Source organism: Falco biarmicus, chromosome 13 (genome assembly GCF_023638135.1).
Source record: "Falco biarmicus isolate bFalBia1 chromosome 13, bFalBia1.pri, whole genome shotgun sequence".
Taxonomy (NCBI): Eukaryota; Metazoa; Chordata; class Aves; order Falconiformes; family Falconidae; genus Falco; species Falco biarmicus.
This window is the reverse complement of record NC_079300.1, coordinates 24,305,804-24,331,239: the sequence shown is the minus strand read 5'-3', so window position 1 is coordinate 24,331,239 and position 25,436 is coordinate 24,305,804. Positions and strand designations below refer to the sequence as shown.

General features: G+C 42.2%; 1 protein-coding gene across 2 annotated transcripts in view; it reads right to left on the bottom strand.

The window, feature by feature from the left end:
* Positions 1–25,436, bottom strand: part of LOC130158311 (glypican-5-like) — a 391,572-nt gene that overhangs the window by 149,670 nt on the left and 216,466 nt on the right. For both annotated transcript variants that reach the window (XM_056358960.1, XM_056358961.1), the window contains one exon: positions 8,835–8,955. In XM_056358960.1, the coding sequence (XP_056214935.1) occupies positions 8,835–8,955 (121 nt within the window). The remainder of the gene's footprint in view (positions 1–8,834; positions 8,956–25,436) is intronic.

Sequence of the window (25,436 nt, the reverse complement as noted above, 5' to 3'; positions counted from 1 at the left end):
AGGAGGCATCTGGGAGCAGCATCGGGCAGCCACAGTGGGCAGCCATATCAGGCATCTAGTAAGAGAAACCTCTCCAAGGGACACCAGCTCTGGGGCTTCTCCGGTCCAGGTCTGATTCATCCCCTTGTGCTACAATGCAGCCCAAATCATTGCTGGAAACAAGCTGTTTGCTTTAACTGGGAAGTGGCAGTATACTGTAGTAGCATTGATTGACTCGTCACCACCAGCAGTACAGATCCACTTGAGCTTTACAGACTAAATTGGGGCTTTAGGTAGTCTTTAGTTTTATTCTCTTACACTGCTTTTTCTACCAGTCTCCTCACTTTAGTAGTGGAACAGAAAGAGGAAAATGACCCTGTTCTTGCTTTTGGCCAACAATCAATCAATTGTTTGAAGACCTTTCCTCTACCCTAAAGAAAACAATGATCAGCCCATAAATCTCTTGTTTTTCTTTCCTATTATGCTAAACTTATTACCTCCAAAAATAAGCACATTATCGTAGCTCAGGAATGAGTTCAAAAGTAAATACCAGAGTCACACTTCTAATGATAATTTATAACAATGTATATGACTTACAACTACTAGAGTGATCAGAGAAAGATGATGGGCTAATAGAACAAAAGAAGTTTTTACATAAAAGTGAATTTAAAATTTCAGTATGACAACCTTAATTCAATGATATTTTCTGACTTTCTTCATTAAAAAAAAAATCAACATCAAAACAAATAGGTTAACATAGCAGTCAAACCCATCCTTCCTCCCCTGTGCCAATACCCACAAAGGGACATTTCTGGTCAAGAACAGTAACAATTGTGAGCAGTTGAACAGTAACAACAGCATGCATTTCGGTTAGCACCTTATACCACAAGGAGAATAGTTATTAGAGTGATGCACTTTTCTTGGGGTGGCAAGAAACCACAGTATTTCCATTAATGGTGGAAAAGTTTCTCTTTTGCTGCCTCCACCCCCTGGGCGGCCACCCCAAGCCCCCGGTCTGACCAGCTCTCCCTAGATGCCTCATGCTCCCACCCTGCCTTGCTTTCCTGCCTGCCCTTGGGTTCCCACATCAGCCCTCATATTCCCATGCTCGGTCTCGTGCTCCTGGTACCACGTTTCACTGGTCAAGCCAAAGTTGTTCCCTCCGAGGTCTGACCCCCTCCTTACTCACAGCCATTGCACCAGAGGACCCGAAACTCTTCAGCTCATCTGTGAAAATCAGTGTCAGCTCGTGCTTCACTAATCACCTGCAACTAGAACTGGGCACTCAAGCCAAAGGACAGAATCTGTATTTTTGTTTTAAGTAAGACTCTTCTTTTCAAACTATGTTTTTCTATATGTGAAATGTTTTGGCTCAGTTATAGATTGAAATAGTAGCTCTCCCCTCCCTCTCCCTCACTTGGCTTAAGTCACTACTATGACTCAATATGTGATTTTGATTTATTAAGACTAATTTCCCACAATGAGCAAAACAAAACACATACAATGGCCCATCTGGGCAAATAATTTCTGAAAATGCTTGCAAGACAAACAGCACAGCATACTCTGAGACACAACACAAGAATAATAAACGGGCATTTTAGCATTATATGTTTGCTAGCATATAATAAGATATGCTGGATTTACGTTGCGATTCAGATTTGTCTTACTTTAAACCGCTACATTTTAGTTTAGTTGAGCCAGTATTTCACATGATTTCTGTTTCTATTGAAACCTTGATGCTGTTTTTAATACTAAGAAGTCATTTCTCAATTCTAATTAAAATTATTTAATTATATCTCAAGTCACTGTATTTAACAGAACAAAACAAATAACCTGCAGACCTCAGACCAACAAAAGCACACAGGTTTCAGCCAGCAATGACATATACTGCAATTAGCCATATATTACAACGTTAACATACCCTCTCCATAAAACAATGCTGCCATGATATTTTTTTCAGTGGAACTGGACTAGAAAGAGCTCTTCTGTTCTGATTCATGGACAAACTCTGGGTTTTGACAGGTTTTGATGCCCCAGCAGAATGAAAGTTAGAGCTTCCAAACTCCTTTTCTTTTTAAAACATAGCGTTGTATGAGAAAAGAAAACCACCACACACAGCCCAGTGACTGAAGCTGCCTGGCCTTGAGCAAGGAGATCCCACATCTCCAGGTGAATAGTCTGATGGCTGAACTATCATCATCACCTGGTCTGCTTTTCTATCTGCCCCTCGAGGTATGCAGACAAAGGGAATCTGAGGGAGTTTTTCTTCCTTCAGGGCCACATCTGCGTATTTTCCAGTGGCCTGCAGCCCTCAGCCTGTCCCTGCTCCCTCCCGTGGATGCTGCCCAGCAGCCTCACCTGGGATGCCTAAGCCAGAAGGTCTCAAAGCAACAGCAGTTTGCAGAAACCTAACACCAGAACAGGATTCTGACAGACTTCAGATACCCCAGCCTGCTATTTGAATAGATTTCTTGTGGGTTTTACTCCTCCTAATGGAAGCCGTGACAGATAAATGCTCCTGAGCCGTCAGCAACTATATCCTGTTTAATTGCCTGAGAACTACAGCCTCCACTGAAACATTTCCTAGCGAAGCAGCCCCATTACTGTGTAGCCTGCTATACGCACTGTATCCTGATGCACTATTGTGTGATCCATTGCTCTGCAAAGAGGGCTCTGTTGATTTTGATTTTTCTCAGTAACAAAAGAATCCCCCAACAGACAGCAGATGCATTTCCTCCACTTTGATTGACAGGTTAATGTGAAAATATGTTACAAAAGCAAAAAGCTACAGACCCAAAGATGACCTGCTAAGAACCATATATGACAGAAATCTGCCAGGTTCTTTAAAGAAGTGAGAGCATGCTAAATTGCTATTAGGTTTTTCTTTCTTTTCCCCAGGCTGGCAGCACTTACGTATCTTTTCTCGCTTTAATCACAGATATGATGAAATCTGATGTCCAAAATTTTTATACAGCATACATTACATATGTGTATATATGTATATCCTATGAAACAGAAAACCATACAGAAGACCACACAGAGAAAGATTATGCTCAGCCTTTGAGTAAACTGGATTGTTTCAAGCACTGGGATGAATTGTTTCATTGCATATGGATTATGAAAAAGATCATAACTTAGAGCTGAGCGTTCAACATCTATATCTGGAAGCAAAGAGATGTCTGATTCTTAGCAGGGGAGAAGAAAAACAGCCCATGGATTTAATAAGAACAAACATTTTGAAAAAAAAACCAAACAGGATGAGAAACAAACTGTATAACTGATGAAGTAATCTGAGCTGATAGTTTATTTGACTACAGGGGTGAAAAATTTTTATACAGCAGAGCAGGAAATAAATAAAATAAACAGTCCATTTGTTCTTTCCTAGCATTATAAGACTTTAAACATAATTGTTTCAGGTTTCATTAATTCTGTATTTTCCTAAAGTATGTGCACTTCTTGCTGCTATTTATTAATCAGCCAATAACTACTGTATTAATTCAATTATCACTGATGTTTACATTTGGAGATGAAGGTGGTGTGGGCTGTTATTGCCTTTATAGTGATATGAATTCGAAAAGAACCAACACAGCTGCAGAAATGTTTGCTTCAACGAAAATCTTTTGTACCCAAACTGCAGACAAACCGAGGCGAGATTAATCTTTAAGACTTCCATGACCCTGGCCGTTCAAAACCTGCACTGAAGAATCAACAGTCTCTGTTGTGTTATGGACTGCTTTCACAGCTAAGTAGTGACGTGGGTCCTACATTAACTGTGAAAGACAGTACCAGCTTTGGGGTCAGTTGGGTGGCATCCTCAGCAGGGTATGATGGCGTGCCCTTGGATGTGCAGAGACGCAGCCTTTCACCTCCTATATTTCTGGATAGGATTACCATCACAGAAGTACCTGTGTTACAGTCTCATGCAATGAATCCTGAAAGCATACTACGAGTGCACAGACTGTCAGTACACCGTACACGCTGTTTAACGAGGACCGGGGCCCAACCCCTTCGGTATGTCTCTATTACTCTCTGTATCTGCATTAAACTCAATGCCTCAAACTACAGATGGTCTGCGTGGTTAGCCACTGAAGAGGGAAGGAATATCTCTGGGATATTCAGATGCTTGCTTCACACTTTCAAAAGGGATATGGAGCACCTGAGATCCTGAAGAAATGTCCAAAGTCTCCAAATGTTTTGGGTAGGGGAAAAAAAAAACAAACCAGAAAGAGGACCTGTTTTGGAAATCCAGAGATATGGCGGTTCTTGGAAAGGTGCTCTGTTTTGTAAGAGACACAAATCTCTGCAGGTTTTGGGAGGTATTGGGGCGCAAGCAATAATACTCCTAAGCCTGTTGGGGCTTTTTAAATCCCAAGTGCTAGAAGTAATATAGCACCAGTTTTTCTAAGATGACTACCCTTCTTTCCATGTTTTCATTGGATGAAATAAAGAACAGAATGTTTTGAGTCTTACTCCAAGTCAGCTACAACTTTGGATGAAAATCAAACCAATTTAGCTACACTTAAATTTCTTATAAAAACTCTATAATGTAATAAATTTTATAGATGTTCAAAAAATATACACTTTTAAATTAAGTAGGAGTTAAATTATTTATTGTATTATCCTCTATTGTCTAACCCAATTAAATACACATTCAAGATTAAATTTCGGATAGCTCAGTGCTGTTGCTTCAAACTTCGCTATGACAGCATCCCTTGTACACAAATCTAAAAGGAATTCGAGTTACATGCATTTCTTAGTTCAGCTGGCAGATCCATTAGACTTTGATGGGGCAAAAAATAAAAAATGTGGGTCCAGATTCAACAAGATTTGCTTGGCTTTACTCTCATTTTAAGCGCTAAGATATTGCACTGTCTTCTTGAATTACAGCCATGCTCTAAGCATTTATCTCTGACTGACAACAGCAAAACCCACTGATTCTAAAAATCTGTCAAGATTAGATTTAGGCTGACAAAAGACAAATAAGTTAAACTTGTATAATACTTATTATATTATAGTCCTTCGAGAATGCTTGTGCGACCCTGCTAGTAAAGTTACAGTCAAAGCTTTTTTCCCTAACATTCTCATTGCTTTTCATTGCAATTGATCCTTCAGGACTTTTAACCTTGACCTCAGTACTCCTTGTGTTTGAACTGTGAAAAGCATTATGCTGAAGAAAAACATGAAACCATATTTAAGTGTGATTATGTGGCAAGAGGTAGTACGCCAAAAAGGCGCAAAGGGGATTTTATGTTTACTGTCAGTGGCAGTTCACATCTTTATTCACAAAAAAAAAAAAAAGGGGGGGGGGGGAAGCAAAGATGTTACTTCTAACTGCTAGTTTTTCAAAATCAACCTGTTGACCTGTTTCTGCATTACTAAATGTAAGAGTTACTGTAAATTGTAACTCCGTAATTCTACTGATACGTGAATCAGCAGCTACAATAAACCCTTCAAATACCTTATCTGCTGGGGATGCAAGTAACAGTAATTGTTGAATAATATTCTCTAAATTTCATTTTACTTTTGGCTTTTCAAAATGGTTATAAAATAGCCTGCTATTTGCATAATCATTTAAAAAAAACCCACAACAACTGTGTGGTGAGGATTTAAACCCCAGATGAAAAAAATGCGGAACTGCTACAACCACTAACGAACTGTTATTTCAGCCTAAATGACAGGCAGGAATGGAAGATGACTTGCATACAGATTATTTGTAACGTGCTGCAGTTGGGATACACCAACTTGAACAATAATACATTGACAAGAGTTTTGTTCATGCCCATGGGATATAGGATCAACGAAGTTATTAATCCCTTTACATTTGTGGATAAGTCACGATTAGGAGCTAACAAAAAAACCGGCTGCTGTACAGCAAAGACTGTCAATTTTGGATTTAAACGAATGGTTTGCTACTTCTGCGTGGCCAGCGACAAGTCACTCTTACTCACAGCCTTGTGCTGCATTGCTGCCCCAGGCACCAGAGGCCCACCGTGCCTCAGTTGACCCTGCTGCATCTGCAGCCCGGGACTGCCAGCACAGCCAAAAGAGGCTGCAGCAGGAGTTGCAGAGTGATGAGGAAGAGCTGTGGCCCAGCAGTGGAAGGCAGGAGGTGGAAGAGGATCTATCGAAGACAGCAGTGATTACATTTGTTCCAGAAATTGTTAAGAATTGCTAAGTTACATCTTTTCGAGAAATGAATCCTCTTGATTTGAACGTAGCTGTAGTTGATAGTACTCCATAAGCTCAGCAAATTGATTTAGCAGCAGATCATTCTGATTTTCAAAAACATGCACATTTGCAAAACAGAGAGAAAGAGAAAGCCAACAGGTCCAGGCTCTGAGGGATAGATGCAGTACAGCTGGAGCTTTTTTTGTTAGGACAGAAATGTTGTTTCTTTCCAAAATCTCAGCACATCTTTCTCTTATGCAAAAACATGCTTTCTTCTGGATAGTTTAGCAATATTACTTAAGTGGTAGAAGATTATTTGGACCTAGACACATCAAATCACCTACAATGCAAATTCCATGCATTGCTTTGTTTTCTGCTCTCCAAGCTTCCCGCCTCTCTAGGATTGCTTCTGTACATGTACTATGTAACTATTGCTTTAAATTATATTGCAAATGTCAAACACTTAAGATACAAAGATAACACCTTATTTTATCACTGTTTAAATTCAACCTTACATATTGCCTCAAAAAAAAAAAAAAAAGAATAATTTGATGAAAATAATCAATCTGCCTATTAAATGAGTAATGGGATTCGGTACAACTCTTCTTCTATATAGTCTACACCCACTATTGATGACACTTTAAATTCCTGATTTAATCAGCTTTTCAGTGTCAGTTTTTATTTGTATATTAATATCACAACCAAAATGAAAATTCAAGCAGCAGAAAACAGCTACACATGTTTGATGTAGTATGTGAAAGCCTTAGATATTTAGCAACTTCTTTGATGCTTTGATCTCTGAAGAAATCTTACTAAAATTATGATCAAAGGAATTTATATTATTCCAAGTGCTTAAGAACAAACCATCTTAGGGCAATAATCAGTATTCTGTTTAATCCTTCACCCTTGGAATCTATTATTGTTAAGCACCTCAATCTGATGGGAGTTACATTTAGTTAAGGATGATATTCTCCTAAAACAGAATTAGAAGTAACAGAAAGCAACACTTCCAACTCACAGAAAGAGTAGGAATTGGATTTTATTCTTCTGGCAAAAAAAGTGTTCTTTGAAGCTGTTTTTTAAACATGTAACTGAAGAAAACCGGTATGCAGCTCATTATGAGACTGCACAGATTTTTATTTTTCTACAGCAGAAAAAGAAATAGAATTTCTAATATACAGCTACTTTTAATTTAATCTATTTCTAACTATTTCCTATTGTCAGTGTTTATAGAAGAACATTACACAGATGGATAAATCTAATATTTATAAAGTAAATTAACACTCTATAACACGCAAAGGCAGATAAATAATGAATTATCCTTTTCATCAATCCAACCACATAATGTCTATTTCACTGTAATATTGAAGTACTGCATCAGACTTGTTGTTGTAATCCCCCATGGCAAGTTATATCAAACAATGTGATACAAAAATCCCTGAACTGCATCCTACCGAACAGGAGAAGAATATTACAGCCAAGCCAGATTTCACAAAAACACTAATTACTAGTTAGATTATGGATCTACCACCAGTGGTCGATGAGAGGTAAAGGAAGGTTGTACTTTTGCAGGCTCATGTAAGAGATGAAACCATGACTCCTGGTCACAGCCACAGTCTTAATAGCCTCCTACATCCTGGCTAAGCAATTCCTCCTCCCTTTTACCTGTGCAGAGCATTCTTCTTCCTGCACACCCCACCTGCAAAGGTGGACTTTAATCTTACAGCAGTTTTCTACTAACTGTTTATATCCCTGTGCTCCATCACTCTTTAATGGTGAAAGATTACGAGTAGACTAATGTGCAAACACATCTGACTCCGAACACACTGCTGTAAGCATTCTTCCAAGCTGCCAAGAAAACATGCCTACTTTAAATGAAAATCAATCTCTGTTAAATCTGTTAGCTCCAGCTCATTTGGACTGGAACTACTCTGAGAGACACAAAGAGGTGTGCTGAAGCAGGGATATCAGCGAATCATGCATGCAGCTTTGAAAGAGGGCAGATGCACCAGGAGTGCGAGTGCATCTGAGGGAATCTAAACAGCTGACGGAGGCAGACCCAGGTTAACCGTGCTGCTGACAAACTCATTGGGAGGCTATCTTCCCTTCTGGGCTGAAGAGCTTGAGGACAAGGCCTGTCAAGGAAATGTTTTCCAAGGTGCAAGGTTAATTTGTCGTGGAGCACCTTCTGCCCTGACTTCTGCATTCCACACAGTTATCACACACTTTTAGACCCATTTTTCGCTTTTGATCTGTTTATCTCCACACCACTGTAGAACAGGAAGCTGCACAAACAAGGAGATATCCCTCCGCCAGAGGAATATCACAGGACTCCTCAAGGTGCTCACACAGCCTGACTCTAGTCATAAGCTCCGTGTGAACTGTGGGGCTCAGGAGTTCCTCCGTGTTCCTGGGACTGTGGACTGCAGGGCTGTTACTCAACAGCTATGGAACAACAGCCAGGAATTAGAGCAACTTCCAGGGAAATAATTCCTCATTAAGAGTTCATAAACTGGACGGTATAACAGACTCTTCAATTACCTTTAGTACCAGGCCCACTCCATGGCTATTTCAGGCCTATGATCCTGGAAAATGTCACGTGAGAAGCAGTACTACCTAGTAAGTTTAGTTTCAGCTCTGCTATCAAAGCCAGTGGTAAAATGCTTTTATCTCTAAAAATTACTTACTTGATTAAAGTGCTGAAGTTTGTCAATTAAATTACTGATGAGTGGGTCCAATGCTCTGACTTTCAGTTCTGGATTATTAATTTGTGCCTTCAGTCCATTAGAAACAACTCTGCTGGTGTAACTGAAAAAGAAAAATAAGAAATTACCGGTGACTGGAACCATATCCATTGGAATAAAAAATCATAGTAAAGGGGACTTACAAAAAGACAGTATTTTGTAAATGGTAATAGAAATTTGTAAAAAATATTTATGTTTTTAAATACACCAAATTGGAATAAAAATCATAGTTTCTTGCAGTATCAGTTCAAGTTATTCAAGTCAAGAACTGCAACAATTTCACAAACCACACAGAAGTTCCTTTCATTCATATTTTAATATTTGAACCTTTATAACTGACATTCTCAAGTTCTTCCATGCAGCAGTCAAAGCTGATAGCTTCCAAAAAATTGTTCTTTCATAATTACAGAAACCCAGAGAACTGAAGAAAGAAACCAAACATCATGAGATCGAAGTAAAATCCAATGAAATGGCGATCTGATTTTGAAAAGATTCTTAATCAAGGCATGAGATTGGGCTTCTCCAGCAGTTTATCACCTAACCATTGAGTGACACTGTAAAGCTGCCCCTGCTCTCCCACCAGTGCTCCTCACCATGCCTTACCCGCACTGCAAACTCCTAGCCAGGGTTCAAGTACAGGAATTCTCGCTAACCGAGTCCTGCTTTATTTGAGGAATAGCAGCTGTTCTCACACCATAATGACCTGTCTCTTAATTAGCAATCTCTCACTGACTGACTGCCTAGTTTCTGCCAGCCTTTTCTGGAACACACCGTAGTGTATTCTCAAAACTGAATTGGCTTGGGGGTCTGTCCACCTATGTACTCTCACAGGGAAAATTCCAGGATTGTGCACACTTGGTCTCTACTTCTAAACACTAAAGTTGAGAAGGTGAATCACCAGCACACCTACAGAGTTCAGTGCTTCCTGGAAGTATACAAAGTACTGCATATTGGCTCCAGCCTTGATCTGTTCATGCGTGACTTAACTTCAACCCATCCATAAGACTGCAAGTCCCAGAGAGATACAGAGCAACCTTTTTTTTTGGTGAGTCATGCTCACACTAGTTCAGCACTCACTTGTCACAAAGTGGATCACAGATATTTGCATGACCAGTTATGAACTGGACAACAGACTGTTCCCAAACCAAACTATCCTGAACTCACACACACACCTGGGAGCATCTCATTAAGATGCTGTGTTGGCATCTTTACAAGTCTGGTAGTAATTGGCTGTGCTCCTCTGGACTGAAATGTCAACATCCTGCTACAGCTTTCACTTTGATCATGCTTACATACTTCAATATCCCAGATGTTCCCCCATCAGGGAATTCTTCGCTGTAAACCAATTTGTGCTGAAGTTAAGGACAGCACTTCAAAGTATAAAAAAGTGCCCAAATTCTATTGCAGGAAGACAATAATAACCTAGCTCTCCAAATATATTTTTCCTATCTTAATTTCATTTAGGATAAACAACAAATTTTATGCAAACTGCTGGCAAAGCATACTGTAGTATACTGCTGTAAAAGGTGTGGCTTAAAAAAAGAAAGAACTGAGAATGGTCCACCTTTTCAGTAAACGCAATAAATTTCACTTCTCAGGAAAAAGCAACAAATGGTTTTAGAACAAAGAATTGAGAAAAATAATGTTTTTCACTAATAGCCTGATCGTATTTAGAGGACAAGCATTAAGGAAAAGCTTTTTCAGGGAGTTTGGTGGGGTTTTTTGTTCACTGAACATTTTAAAGGTAATGTTCTAATTTTTCTTGATGTGTAACTCATACAAGTATAAATAATCTGGAAGTATAAACTTTCACGGTGCAACGGTGTGTGCAAAATGATGGTCAGGTTCCGATCTTACAAGCAGGCTCAGACAGGTGGGCAGATGTCCCCTTGAAGAACCCAGCTCAAGTATTATTTAGAAGTCAAGACTGGTACAGACCATATCAATCCCCACCGATTCACTTGGACAATCTAGGAACTCCGCTGCACCTTGCTTACCTTTAGCTTTACCTTTAGTCACAAATCATGCTATTTGCTGAATGCTTATCATTGCTCAGCATGTGAAAACACACAGTTACCCACTGTAGATGTACAGGGACACTCAACACACCTTTTTGAGATCATCTAGCTGCAATACAGGCAAAATCTAATTTAAGGGGTCAGCTCATGGCCTCCACCAGTCTGTTCTGTGATTCTCTGTGTGTGTTGCTTTGTCTGATCAGAAACTCATCAACAGCAGCAAAAAGCAAGGGTTTTCCTTTTCATTGCTCTTGATGGCTCTCCATTCAACCCCTGGTTAGAGCTATTGAAATTTCTCTGGAGACTTACGTCATTATAAGCCAGGATAAAGAATGCAGAATTGCTTCCCCTCCGGGTCGGCTGGAGTTTTTTTTGGCAAAGGATATATCGGTTGTTTTTTTTTCCCTGTGAATCATAAGCTTCCATCAAATGCCTCTAAGTGGTATTACAAACCTACAGTACTGCATAGAGTTTGCATAAACATGACCGATTCAGGAACAACAGCAGCAGCATTAGCATTAATGCCAGAGCCCTCAAAAGGACCCAAAATGTGGAAATTCAATCTCAGTCAACTCATATATATCGCTGTTGCTAAATACATACTCTCATTTACATACATCATTATCAGGAAAATAGGACCATTTGGTATGAATAATTTCACAGTCCACTGAGACAAAGGGGATACTCATATCCTTAAAGTTCCATCCATGTTTAAGGACTCACTCTTTAAAGCTCTAGAGATATGCATAAATTATGCACAGATATTTCTGTTGCCCAGGTTATTTGTAATTAGATTCATATTGTGGTTTACCTAAATTTCAGATGTCAGAGAAAGCACGCATGAGTTGTGTGAATCCTGCATCATTTCCTTATCTGCTTAGTCTAGCACAGCTTCAGGATGGCAGTCACTACCAACGACATCTAACTGCTAATGTGAGACTCCAGCATATCAGAGTGGCCCAGATGTAATCTGGAACATGGGCTGCACAACTGGAAATGCCCAGAAACCCAACTACAGATCTTTGGCAGTGATGAAATAGATGTGAGCTGCCAAATGAGTGGTGTAAAAAGCTGATGTAAAGAGAGGCAAAAGACTTACTTGCAGAGCACAACAAAACCAGTTCTTGGGTTTCCCCATAATAACCCTTAAGTTCTGCTTGTCCTATGCATTCTTACTGGGAGATCACTTCTGTAACAAAACCAAGCCTAGAAAGACTCATATGAACTAAAAAATGGTGAGTTCAGAGAAGGTGGGCTACGTATCTTGAGGAGAAAGAGATAGGGCAGAGAACTGAAGGACGATTGCACAGCCAGCAAGAACAGAGAAATTCCTCCAGTGCATCACAGCCAAGAACCAAAAATTATTCTAGAAAAAGACATTATGTTCATCTGACTTGAACTACTACCCTCCAAACTGTGAATCCTTCTACTAGCCCTGTATTATGCTAAAATACTTTGAAATAAACACTGTCCATTTCCTGAAATATAATCTGATTGCTTCACTTCTTTGCACTATCTAAAACATATTTTTTTTTTTGTTGACATCAGATCCTGAATTACTGGAAATGTACATTAAGTAAGATCAGAAATTGGCTTGCTTTATTTAATAACCTGCAATTTAACTGAAATATTACGTAGTACAGAATTGTTAACTCTGGTTACAGCTCTAGTACTTTATTCATACTAAACCCAGAAATGTCAGCAGCAAAGTTGTATTAAAATATTGTCACTGGAGAAATCCTGAAAGTAACTGTTACATTGCAGCCCAAGGAACAGCACATGCAGACAGAATTTTCCTCCCGAACTCAAGCCTGCCAGTGGTATTCCACTGATTGTTTGAGCAAAGCTATGATACTTAAAAAAACCCAAACAAACCCAAAATATACAAAAAAACCCCAACCCACAACCCCCAGCTTAACAGTATTTCACAACAGTATCAATTATTTTAGATCTTAGCAAAAACGGCTCATCCCAAGTTCAAATAAAGTAAAAAGTGCTTTTACACATGGGAATGCATTTCAACTGAAGGCCCACATTCTTATTTTCTGTATAAATACAGATAAATTAAGGTTTTTTGGTCTAAACGCTTATGTTAAAATAAAGCCAGATGCTATTCTGAAATGTGTTCTTTTTAACCCCTAATATGAAAAGGGATCAAGGTACAGGATTCCCTCAAAGACAAATAAGCCTTTTTAGATAGCTCAATACTAAAAGCAACATATATAATAGAAAAAAACCTTCAAATTCCAGGCAAATGACTGCAGGAGCTGCATTAGGGACAGATCTAACTAGCAGTGATATTCAGCCACAAAAGCCCAAGAAACAGAGTGTTGTTTTCACACCATTTCCTTCTCTCCTCCCTGCAGGAGACCATACCAGTCAGGATACAAGTGGCAGATAAAGCTCCTGTAGGCACCTTTTCCAAGTAGTATTGATCATGCTCCAGCTGGGAAACTATTTCCATTACTCCATATTCCTCGAGATGCTATTACCCTGAGTTGTGCCACTAGCAGCCACCAGGCACCCCAGTGCTTTGGTCCAGTGACTAATGGGCTGTCCTATTCCCAAATGAAGTCAGCTCCAACAAACTGCTTACCAGAGGGATTACAGAGCAAGGCACAACACTGCACTTCATACCCTTAACGCGCACTGAGCATTTCAGAGTTATCTATATTGGAAATTCAGGATGCCCCAGAACCTGAACTTCATCTGAATGCAGTTCTCTTTAGTTGTCTTTCCTCCACTTGAGCACCTGGCCCAACACAGCTGCATAAATAAGAGGCATCAAAATTCTTACTCGATTGTGGGAGAAACAGGACATCTAAGATCACAAGGCAAATCTGAAAATCTGAGCCTCATATTCAGTTCAGGGGAATCCATGAACTGCCACAAACATCTCTATGGGACAGAAATTGCTTCTGATGAAACAACTTGTCATGCAACCTTGAAAGTTGCCATCTACTTAAAATAAGAATAAAGTGCACTCGCTGCAAAATTAAAGATACATTTGCTGAGATATTTCTAATTTATCAGCCATGTTTTTAAAAGTCATAACTACACACTACACATCTTCAAGGTGACAATTTTGAAGCAGAAGTATTTTTTGTGATCTGCCATGCATTTTTTCATCATCTTTGTTGGTACTGGCTGACTAATTCCACTATGATCAACAGGTACTAAAACAGCAACACCTTTCTGAGACATACTGGCAACCTCAAACTCTTTGTGACTGAGACTCTACTGGTTCCAAAAGTCACATCTCAACATTTCTTTCTTTGACATTATAAAAACATGACTGTCCTATTTTCTGTACAAATGTATAAACTATTCTGCAAGAAAAACAACACAACACGCACAGACACACACACACACCAGGAAAACACATGAAAAAACTGCAGACTGGACCACCTAAAACAATATTTTTTTCTCAGCCTTCGAAAAATCAACAGTTGTCCAGCAGCCTGCTGAAGTCAGAGAAGCCTGAGGAAAGTAAGCCACTAATTTTATAACCAATAAAATCGTAAAAGTGTTGAGATAAAGCTAGACTTTACAACAACCATTCCACTTCCAGCTCTGCTTTTTTTCATCTTTGTGCATAACTTCTTAAACAGCAAACAATCCCTAGAGATACACGTTGCCTGTAAAACCATCCAAAAGTAGACAGCACGATGCAAATAATAACCACAATGAATTTAAATTATGTATTTTCAGGCCCGTAAGTTTGCAAGCCAGTCATTGACCACAGGCTCTCATTTGCTAAAGTAGCCTGTTTATTCAGCAATATACTCAACACACTGTCAGAGCCGACACCACCCACCACCACTAAATGACTCACAGGTTAAAGGGTTAGAGGGGGAGAAGAAAGGGAAGAGCTCTGAATATGTCATTTAGTAAGAAGCAATAAGAAATATGGATAAGCTATTTAACTGGCCTTGAAATCCACTGAACAATTAATTCGGTTACATTAGGCATGGTTCACCAGATGGTGTGTTTTGTCTTATTTTTATTCATAATTTGACCCTTGGGCCGGAATGGTTTGCCTGAAATTCAATTATGTGAATCCACTGCTGATCTACACTAGCCTGTTGTGCCTTCAAATTAATAATTTTTGGACATTTCCCTTGTAGTTTTTAGATCCAGCCCTTGGCATGTGTGATACTCTGACCTACAGCGCCCTGCAAGGAATGATTTTCTTTCAATTCAAGGAACACAGAAGTATGCACCAACCAGTAAGAGCAGTGACAAAAAAACCCTGAATGCTTACAGAATTTGAGATTATCCATCAAGATTATCAGCTTTAATCTGATTAACCCTTCTGCTGCTTCTCTGTAAAATGTAAAGAACAAGCAGAATATATAGCAATTGTATATCCCTTGCCTTGCTTGTCACTCAGTAACTTAAAGGGATCATAGAATGGTTTGGGTTGGAAGGGACCTTAAAGATCATCTGGTTCCAACCCCCCTGCAATGGGCAGGGACACCGTCCGCTAGACAAGGAGGAAACAAAGCAAATGCCGTTTTTCTGAAGTGTGGTTGATGCTTAAATGTAATTCTCCAGGAGGAAGAGCCAGCCAGCCCAGGATTCTCCTTTGACTCAGCTGCCCTTGAGCTGCTCCACGCGATGGGACACTAGCTGTGGGTGACTCCCCCCACCTCCTTCCGATCCTTCCCAATAAAACTGACCAACAAACAAACAGTACTCCATCTCCAAGCGGTTCCCACAACGGCACTACTTAGAGACACGTCTTGTATCATACTTTTTATCATTTCTGGAACAGCTGAGCAAACCTGGGTTAGTCACTGAGCATCTTGGCTGAGAGGTCTCAAAGAAAGGAATGATCAATCCATGACCAGTACTGTTCTCTAGGAACTAAATGCTCTTTCAAGAAGCTGCCACAATAAACAGTTTATATTTTTTAAAAAGAATAAAAGAAATAAATTGTGATAAATTTACTGTCAGATAATCAGCAGCCATGAGGGAAAAAACTGCCAAAGTTTGCAGATTTTGGTTTTGTCTTACAATTCCATTTCTTTTCATCCACCCAGCTTGAATAGCCACTTAGTAGAATTAAATCTTGGGCAATTTCACAACTGTAAAATTTATCCAGTTGGCCTGATCCATTAGGACATTCTGCAATCAGCTCCAGTAACTTTAATGGATATATTCCTTGTTTAGAGGAAAGGTTTCAGGCCTCCACTCATAGCAGCACTGCAGTAAGAGCAGCTGAATTCCACTGAGCAGCGGAGAAAGGTGCCCTCTAACAAGTAACACCCTGCAAACGCACATGTCGGGAAATCTTGGATGCTCCAGATTTTTTCAAGCCCTTGCATGCAGGACTGCAGGCTTTTGTGTGATTGTTAAAATATAACTTCTTGGGTAACCTGAAAATCAGTGGGGTTATGCTTGTTTTTAAGGAACAAACCCCATGTGATTTATGCCAGTGTACTGCAGAAGTAATTCTACTGAAGTCAGTGGAGTCATACTAGGGTAAAATCTGGATACATCACATGAAAATAAGACCCTTGGTGAACAAAGAAAAAAAATAATCATATGTTCTAAATGATCAGCTGAGCACAACTGGAGCAATATTCTCCAAGACAAAGATTCATCTGTTTAAAAACACCCATGTAAAGAGTTCATTTTGAAATGATCAAATAACTGCCAACAGACTATGAGAAATCTCAAGTCTAGCACATAATGAATTTAGCTGCCCTGAAGATTTTGTGAAGCAGAACTGACATGATGTGAATATCATCTCTGCCAGAACTATTCTAATGGGCTTCAGTGGAAGTTTCACAAATAATCTTGTTTATTAGTGATTATTGGAAACGATGAGACAAATACAGTGTGCTAATGGGATAATTAAAAAAAAAAAAAACCAGCAACACAACACAACATTGCAAAGTCAAATAGCATTTATAATGGTCTTTCTCTACTTCTATAGGGCTAAAAAAGACCTCCTGCAGTCTAGATTATAAAGACAGTTTTATGATCACAGGTAAAAAAACAAGTTAACAGAAGGCTGCAAGTGACTGGACGATGCCACCCCATGAACACCCTGACAATCACAGTGAAAAGCAACTCGGTGAAGGAGTGTACATGTCAGAGATTTTAGCATCAAAAAGGATGTGTTCATCAGTTTTTCCAGAATGATGCTGAAAATGTACTGACTCAAGCTTCACAGAATACTTGTAAAATGCTTGAAAAGTGTTGTAAAAATGTTATTGCAGATTGTAGGTGAAATAGACTACATTCTTTTTCTAGGTGTATGAAAAGTTAATACTACCTTCAAGGCACACTGAAAGCACCAAAGAAATTTGTAGAATTTAATTGGACAGTCTTTATTATGTGGACGGAAGGAAAGTACTTGCCTGGAATAACATCAGATAGGAAAGCTCTTTAGTTTAAAGTGGAATAAACTCTACAGGACATGCAAATGATACCTCTATACCCATCAAAGTGAATATAATGAGCAATAAAAATGATACAAATCCAAAAGCTGATAACCTAACTGGGAACTGGCAGCATAAAGACCATACCCCATTAAATGAATCTGAGAAACAGAAGAGAAAACAGAACAATAAACTAACAGTATATACTTATCAAGGTAACATCTGCGGCCATTCCTAAGGGAAAAAGTAAAGCTAATCTGAAACACCTTTTTCTTTATAACTCCTAGACTGGGGGAGAGCATTCTTCAGCTACAAAAAGGAAAACAGAACTGAGCTAAATCCTGATGGAGAATCTGATTCTGCACTTCTTGGAGAATGGCAGCTTGCACCCTGTTCTGGGGACTGTGGAGAACAAATGGAAACATATGACTGCCTAACTTTTTAACCTGCCAGATGGAAGACACTAGTGGGAAAGAGGACTGACTCAGCAGAAAAGAAAATACAGTCTCAAGAGAGGAGAGGACTTGAACTCTTAGAAGAAAAAATAAAAGCAGACTAGCAATAAACTTCACAGCAGTGGAGAGAGAATGAATATCAAGCAAGGGCTCACAGTGTTTGGTTGATCGAACATTTGGCAGGCCAAGGCGGCAAGGATCCAATTCCCTCTCTGGAAACTCTGGTTGCTGATACTTAAAAATTAGGCTTGACAGATGACCACGGGTATACAAAAGGATATTCTATGATCCTAGCATAGAAGTTTTTATGAAGCAAAATGGGGAATGGCCTAATTTACACAGTACCAGAGGTATGTCACAGGGAGAAGCATTAAAAAGCAAAGCAAAGCAAAACAAAACATAACAAAAATACATTAATGCCAAGAGATCACAATTCCAGCTTTTCTCAGAAGTCAGTTTCTCCAAATACACTCAGATACACATGGGAGATTAAAGAACAGCTGACAATAATGAGTACACGAACTGCAGCTCTGTAGGAACTCAACCCAGGGACCGAACTCTGCATCCAAACAGTCTTTCCTCAAGCCCTCTGGCTCTGGCATCCCCTGCCATCCCTATTGCAGCCTATGGCTCCTGCCGAGACAGCCCCGGGTGCGCACCGCATGGATCTGTTACTTCCGCGATCAAAACTACTATAAAGCCTCACAGCGCAGCATGACTGTTGTTGAGTACCACTGCTCCCGCTAGCAACTTCGAGTTTCTTGTCTCCATTTGCAACGCTTTCCACAACTGTGATCCCCATGCTCATTTCCACGTCCCTTCATCTGCCCTGCTGATTATGCTAACTTGAGACCAGCTTTGCTTACTTCCTGCTAAACCTGTTCTTCTCTCCCATGCCAGCCTGAAGCACCTTCTCAGGCTACTCTTTAAGGTGATTCACTACCTACCTTCACTCCTCGCTCAATGCCTACGTGTACTGCAATGTCGGCAAAGCCACAACTACTGCCAAAGCTGGTGCTCTGCAGTGGAAAGACGCATTTAGCTGGTGCTTACCGGACAGAGGGAGTAGATCAGCTATAGCATTCCTTCCCATCTCATGTGAAGGAGGGATTTGGGTAGTCCAGCCCCACTCTCTCTTCCAGGCTCAAGTACAAGGCAGCTGAGATTTGCACTTTCTGAACCCCTGCCGCTTTACCTTGGTTATTTTGGCTCCTTAGGGATGTCTGACCATTATGTATTCTAAACATGCACTAACACACACATTTGAATTTGTTCCCTTATACAGTTTTTCCAATATATTTGTGCAGAGCTATTCAAGGCAATTCTTATCTGCTCCAGTGCCTTCACTTCTGCTCAGCTCTTAATATCTTATAGCAGGTGTTTGGTCTTTTAGCCATAGACGGAAGAGTTATTGACCCTTTCTGGGCTGCAGGAGTGCAAGGCACACAGTTCCAATCTATTCCTATTTCCAAGTTAAAAACTTCATCAGCAAGATGGTGATGCTAAATTTTATAAAAGTAAAAAGTAAAGAGGAGGCCTTAATGCTGTATAGGAAGAGATTAGACACTAAGACTTCCAAATCTCCTGACTCTGAGTTTTTAAACTCCTTCCCTTTCGCTTAATCTTTTCCAGCGGGAAGACAGCTAAATTCATCATTCCAAAGCACCAAAGTTTTATTCCCTATAGAGGAAGCCGTACTTTATTGCAGAAGCTATGAGCTACCTGTTCAGCTCACCAGCAGATTTATAGATTTCATCCAACTCCTTCCTTTTGCTACTGCCTGCCTAACTGGCGTAGATCAGGACAATCAACATTTGTTGCTCCCCTAACAGTACGACCAGCTAAAACACACTCAGCATATTCTGCTGCCACTGGTTGATAGTTGTGGCCACTGGGTCAGGCTCAGCTTCATTACCATTATTCTACAGGCACCCTTATGGCTAGAATTCCTCAGAGATACACCAAAGCTTCTATCATACTAATATCACAGGGATGCATTTTGAACACTGACTTTTTCAGTGCCAGCCACATGGTTTGGAAACAGTTTAGGCAGGCAGCAGTTTTAATTTGTTGCTAGCTTGTATTTAACTAAATCTTTGATGCAGTAATTCAGTATCTAGCAAAAATAATCGTTTTTATCACTGTTGAAAACACCACAGAAAATGCTAGTATTAGTACTGGGCAAGTACGGTCTAGTTCTGGAGATTAAAATGTCTTAGCCCTTGTCCAAGAGAAGTGTGTACCCAGGTCAAGGCTGAAGAACTTGAGACTAATGTGGGAAACTGAATGGCCTCACAATTCATGTTTTTGTCGTTAAATACAAAGCATTGTTTTCCTTGCTTGCGTGTCTGGTACTTCTCACAAAAACAACGGCACTGGAAGAGAGGTCAAATGTAAAAAGATTTTCCTGTCATCACAAATTTGAAAAAGGGCATATTTATACAAAAATCAATTTACTTGACCTATACTGTTCAATTCTTCTGCTAATACTGTTGAAGATTTATGTCTGGTTAAAACTGTTCTCTTCCACAATTTAGCTTCTCTCCCACTTGATTTTGCAGTAAGGTCACACTGTCGAGTTCATGATTTTATATTTTGTTGCCACAGACACAAAGAGTAACACAAACTCAACACATGTTCACTGCAGGATTAACTGCATAAAGGACCAAATATTTAAGGGGAAAAAACAGTTAAATACAAATACGTATGCCACAAAATATAGGGCAGATGAAAATCCAAGAAGAAAAACAAGAACAGGGGATCATTTTTCCCCTGCTCTAAATGTGCTCCTCTTGAGAATCCAAGCATCACAGAGGCTTCTGTCCTCAAGAAACCCAGTTCAATTATGTGAAGCACGATCTTATTTTTGAAAGTTGCTTATAAGATGGATGATAGTAAGTGGGAAGAGTAACCACTTCTGACATACTTGCAAGTTAGCAGCATGTTTCCTCTAGAATCTTGATTTCTGTTGCAGTTTCCCTTCCCTTACACCCCCGCAAGAGCTCTAAAACCTTTGTGCTAGATACAGTAAAAATACTCACTATAAAATCCCCAAGTAAATGAACACAAAGCAGATCGTAAGACTCACTGAAAACATGTAAACTAAACCGACTTCCCATTACACATATACATGCAGCACACTCACAAACATGCATTTTTGACTTTTTAGCTAGAAATTCTAGACACCTGAAAGTAGAAAAATAAACAGACTGAACAGTAGAAAACAGAAAGAAACAAGCCTAACAGGGCATTATGCTAAAAGCAACAGATAAAGCAACAAGTAACTGATATGGCAGTGATTGCAGGGACTCTCCAAGTTAACCTGACTTTTTTTGGCATGCCAGTATCATCACAAACTGTTTAGTAATAACATGCTGCTACTCTCCATTCATGTTTAGGAGATGAAGTTATGGTGCCTTAAGCAGAGATCCTAAAAGGATCCTGTCCCATCCAGTTCCCATTGATTATCTGGGCCTAAACAGCTTAGGTGCATACTTGGAAGATGCCAATGAGCAAAGAATCAAATGCTCATCTCCCATGATCACCCACCCACTGCATTCTCCTTGATTCTCTCTGGTTTATAACAACAGGAACAAAGAAGTGTCTCTTCTACCGGTATTACATTGGTGGAGTACTTGCCTCCAGGTGCAAAGGTTCACCTGGACTTTCTTCTCAGCCCTCTTGGCACCTTGGAAGCAGCAAGATAAAGTTGCCACTATTGCACTCCCAGCACAAGGCCAAGGAGACATTTGAATGTGGTCAGGACATACCCATTGGCTAGGCTGGCACAGTGAACCCTCACTTGCCCACTGGAGGATTTAGCAAGCTGCCTTTTAATCAATGCTCCCCAAAGGACACGCATAAGCACTTCAAGCCTAAGCACTTCTCGTAGTAAGGCAAAGAGCTCAGGACCTGTCAAGCAGCCTGTTATTTTTCTACGGATGTAAGGTGCAACACAAAGTACTTCAGAGCTTGAGTGTGACCACCCTTTGTTTAGAAAAGGAGCTGACGGTTTCAAGTGGTTGCCATGGGCCAAGCAGACAGAGAGCATTTTCCTCAAGCTCAACAGCTGTCCTGAACTGTGTATTTTTTCAAGTCTTTCCTAAGATGTAGAGAACTTTTGTACACCACATTGCTGGAGCTGACACCACTCAGCACAGGAAACAGACCTGCCTGTGCTCAGCCATAAGGAAAGGCCTACAAATGCCAGGAAAAAAGACAGGAGGACTGACTTTGTTTTCCTGCTAAAATCAGGACAAAAGGAAGAAAAGAAAAAAAAAAAAAGACAGGAAGTCTTTTTTTTTTTTTTAAAGATGTGTACAATCTTAAAAGAACACAGAGAACCAAAGTAATTTTGAACACAAAACAAAAGGAATGACAGAATAGCAGGCAGTTTGTTGTGGCGCAACTATCAGCTACAAAGCACCACTTGTTATCTATGTGCTAAAAATATGATGATTTATAGCAAAGATGAAGGAAAAAACAAAAAATAAATGGAAGAATAAATGATGTAACGATATTAAAAAAAGAAAGCATGTGACATTTCAACATTTACAATAGGATCTGAATAGGCTTCAGTTGTCTATAGCGTCATTCTTCTGTGAGGTATGCTGAAAAACTTTACAAAGGGGTGAGTTGGACTGGCACTACTGTGACTACGATGGCAAATGGAAGGGGCATTAGTCATGAACAGCGCACAAACAACTATTAGAGCTGATTTTCAGTACGTGAGAAAACTTTGCAAGTCTTTACAGCTAACTCACGTGGATACTTCATTTATCTTTTGAATAAGATGGCAAGGACAGCACAAGAACACTGGCAATAGACAATGTCCATTCTGAGGTTATGGGCTCAAATTCTTCAACATCAGAGTGTTTGCAGTGCTCACTGGTTATTCAGCAGCCCATGTGAACACTTCGTTGTGGATAGTTGCAAGCAATGCGAGAGCACGTTCTTCCTTGTGAATTTCAGGCAGGCTGTCAGTGAGGTTGGTACCTTTTAGCAGGGAGACCTGTCCCCTTCATGTCACCGAGTTCCTTTAATTATGGCATTAGTTCAAAGAGACAGGGCTGAGCAGGAGTAGGCGATGGAGATGGCACTGTCCTGCCACAGCACCTGACAGTGGGAAGGTGTCCCGATGTAACACGGACTCACAACTCCAGGGCAAGGTGGCACCAACCCAGCCCCTAGCTCCGGCAGAGGGGGTTGCAGCTGCAACAGGGAGAGTCATGTCTTTATGCTTCCTTTTCTGACCACCCGGCAAAGACAGAATTAAGACTCTTCATGATGAATACCATAAAGGTCAAGGACACACAGGAACCCACAGGTGTTTGCAGTCTGTAACTCCTGCCACGCGCCCTGCTTTGGATCCAGCACAAAGAAGGGACAGAGCCCCACACCGCTGCCTGAACTGGCACAGACCCAGGCCTCTCTTTCCTGCAGCAAGTTAAAACCACTCCTGACCACATTTGCAGAAGCACAGCACAGCAAAAGGATACCTGCCTTTTCTTGAGCTCTTTCTCAGGATCGTCGCAGCTCCGTAGGTCAAGCCCAGCATCAGAAACCAAAAGACAGCCAGCAGGGCACCAGAGCAACAGGCTCCCAGCAGCAGGCACGCGGCTGCCTTCTGCACTACCGCTGTGCCCAGGCCCCCACAGCTGCGCCCAGGCCCCACAGCTACACCCAGGCCCCCACAGCTACGCCCAGGCCCCCACAGCTTCACCTAGGGCCCTCAGCTACGCCCAGGCCCTCACAGCTTTGCCCATGCCCCACAAATACACCCAGATCTCAAAGCTGTGCCCAGGGCCCCACAGCTTCACCTACGGCCCTCAGCTGTGCCCAGGCCCCACAGCTACGCCCAGGCCTCACAGCTACGCCCAGGCCTCACAGCTTCGCCCAGGCCCCACAGCTACACCCAGACCCCGCAACTTCATCCAGGCCCCGCAGCTACGCCCAGGCCCCCACAAATACACCCAGGCCCCACAGCTACGCCCAGGCCCCTCAGCTACGCCCAGACCTCACAGCTGTGCCCAGGCCCCACAGCTGTGCCCAGGCCCCACAGCTGTGCCCAGGCCCCACAGCTACGCCCAGGCCCCCACAGCTGCGCCCAGGCCTCACAGCTGCGCCCAGGCCCCACAGCTACACCCAGGGCCCACAGCTGCGCCCAGGCCCCCACAGCTGCGCCCAGGCCTCACAGCTGCGCCCAGGCCCCACAGCTACACCCAGGGCCCACAGCTGCGCCCAGGCCCCCACAGCTGCGCCCAGGCCCCCACAGCTGCGCCCAGGCCCCACAGCTACGCCCAAGCTCCCACAGCTGCGCACAGGCCCCCACAGCTACGCCAGGCCCCAGCTACGCCCAGGCCCCTACAGCTACACCCAGGCCCCCATAGCTACGCCCAGGCCCCCACAGCTTTACCTAGGGCCCTCAGCTACGCCCAGGCCCTCACAGCTGTGCCCAGGGCCCCACAGCTTTGCCCATGCCCCGCAAATACGCCCAGATCTCACAGCTGTGCCCAGGGCCCCACAGCTTCACCTAGGGCCCTCAGCTGTGCCCAGGCCCCACAGCTTTACCCAGGCCCCGCAGCTTTACCCAGGCCCCGCAACTTCACCCAGGCCCCGCAGCTACGCCCAGGCCCTCACAGCTATGCCCAGGGCCCCACAGCTTCGCCCAGGCCCCACAGCTACACCCAGGCCCCACAGAGCTACGCCCAGGCCCCCACAGCTACGCCCAGGCCCCCACAGCTTCACCTAGGGCCCTCAGCTGTGCCCAGGCCCCACAGCTACGCCCAGGCCCCCACAGCTTCACCTAGGGCCCTCAGCTGTGCCCAGGCCCCACAGCTAAGCCCAGGCTCCACAGCTACACCCAGGGCCCACAGCTATGCCCAGGCCCTCACAGCTGTGCCCAGGCCCCCACAGCTTCACCTAGGGCCCTCAGCTACGCCCAGGCCCCCACAGCTTCACCTAGGGCCCTCAGCTGTGCCCAGGCCCCACAGCTAAGCCCAGGCTCCACAGCTACACCCAGGGCCCACAGCTATGCCCAGGCCCTCACAGCTGTGCCCAGGGCCCCACAGCTTCGCCCAGGCCCCACAGCTGTGCCCAGGGCCCCACAAGTATGCCCAGGCCCTCACAGCTACACCCAGGGCCCCACGCAGGCAGGTTGCAGGTGCCCGGGCAGGCTGGCCAGGGCTGTGTCTCCTTCCCAGCACTGCCCACAGCCGAGCCGCATGGCCTCACATTGGCTGCCCCGACTGCGCAGAGCCTCCAGCCTCGCCGTGGAGGGTGTCAGCCTCCACCTCCTTTCCCCACCCTCTGCTATGCTCTTAGTTAACGAGATAAAGCCAATGTAATAGGGTCAGGCTTAAACCCTTCCAAGCTTTTTCGTAGGCTTCAAGAAGCTTTGGATCACACACAGACAATTTAAAGCAGGTGGGAAACTTAGAGCAAGGAGCGCTACACGCACCATCAATATTCAGATCTCGCCTGTGAACATTATCCTGCACAACACCTTGATGCGACAGTGAACACAAAAATTCTCTCTTTTGATAGCAGCTGAAGAGCCTTGTAGGTTTGTCACCATTAATTGGAAGGTTTTGTCCAGTTAAAGACCATCTTAAAAGCTGAACAAGAAATGATGTCTGAATCTGTTCTGCAGTGATTTGCAGAGAAAGAAATTATTTTGTG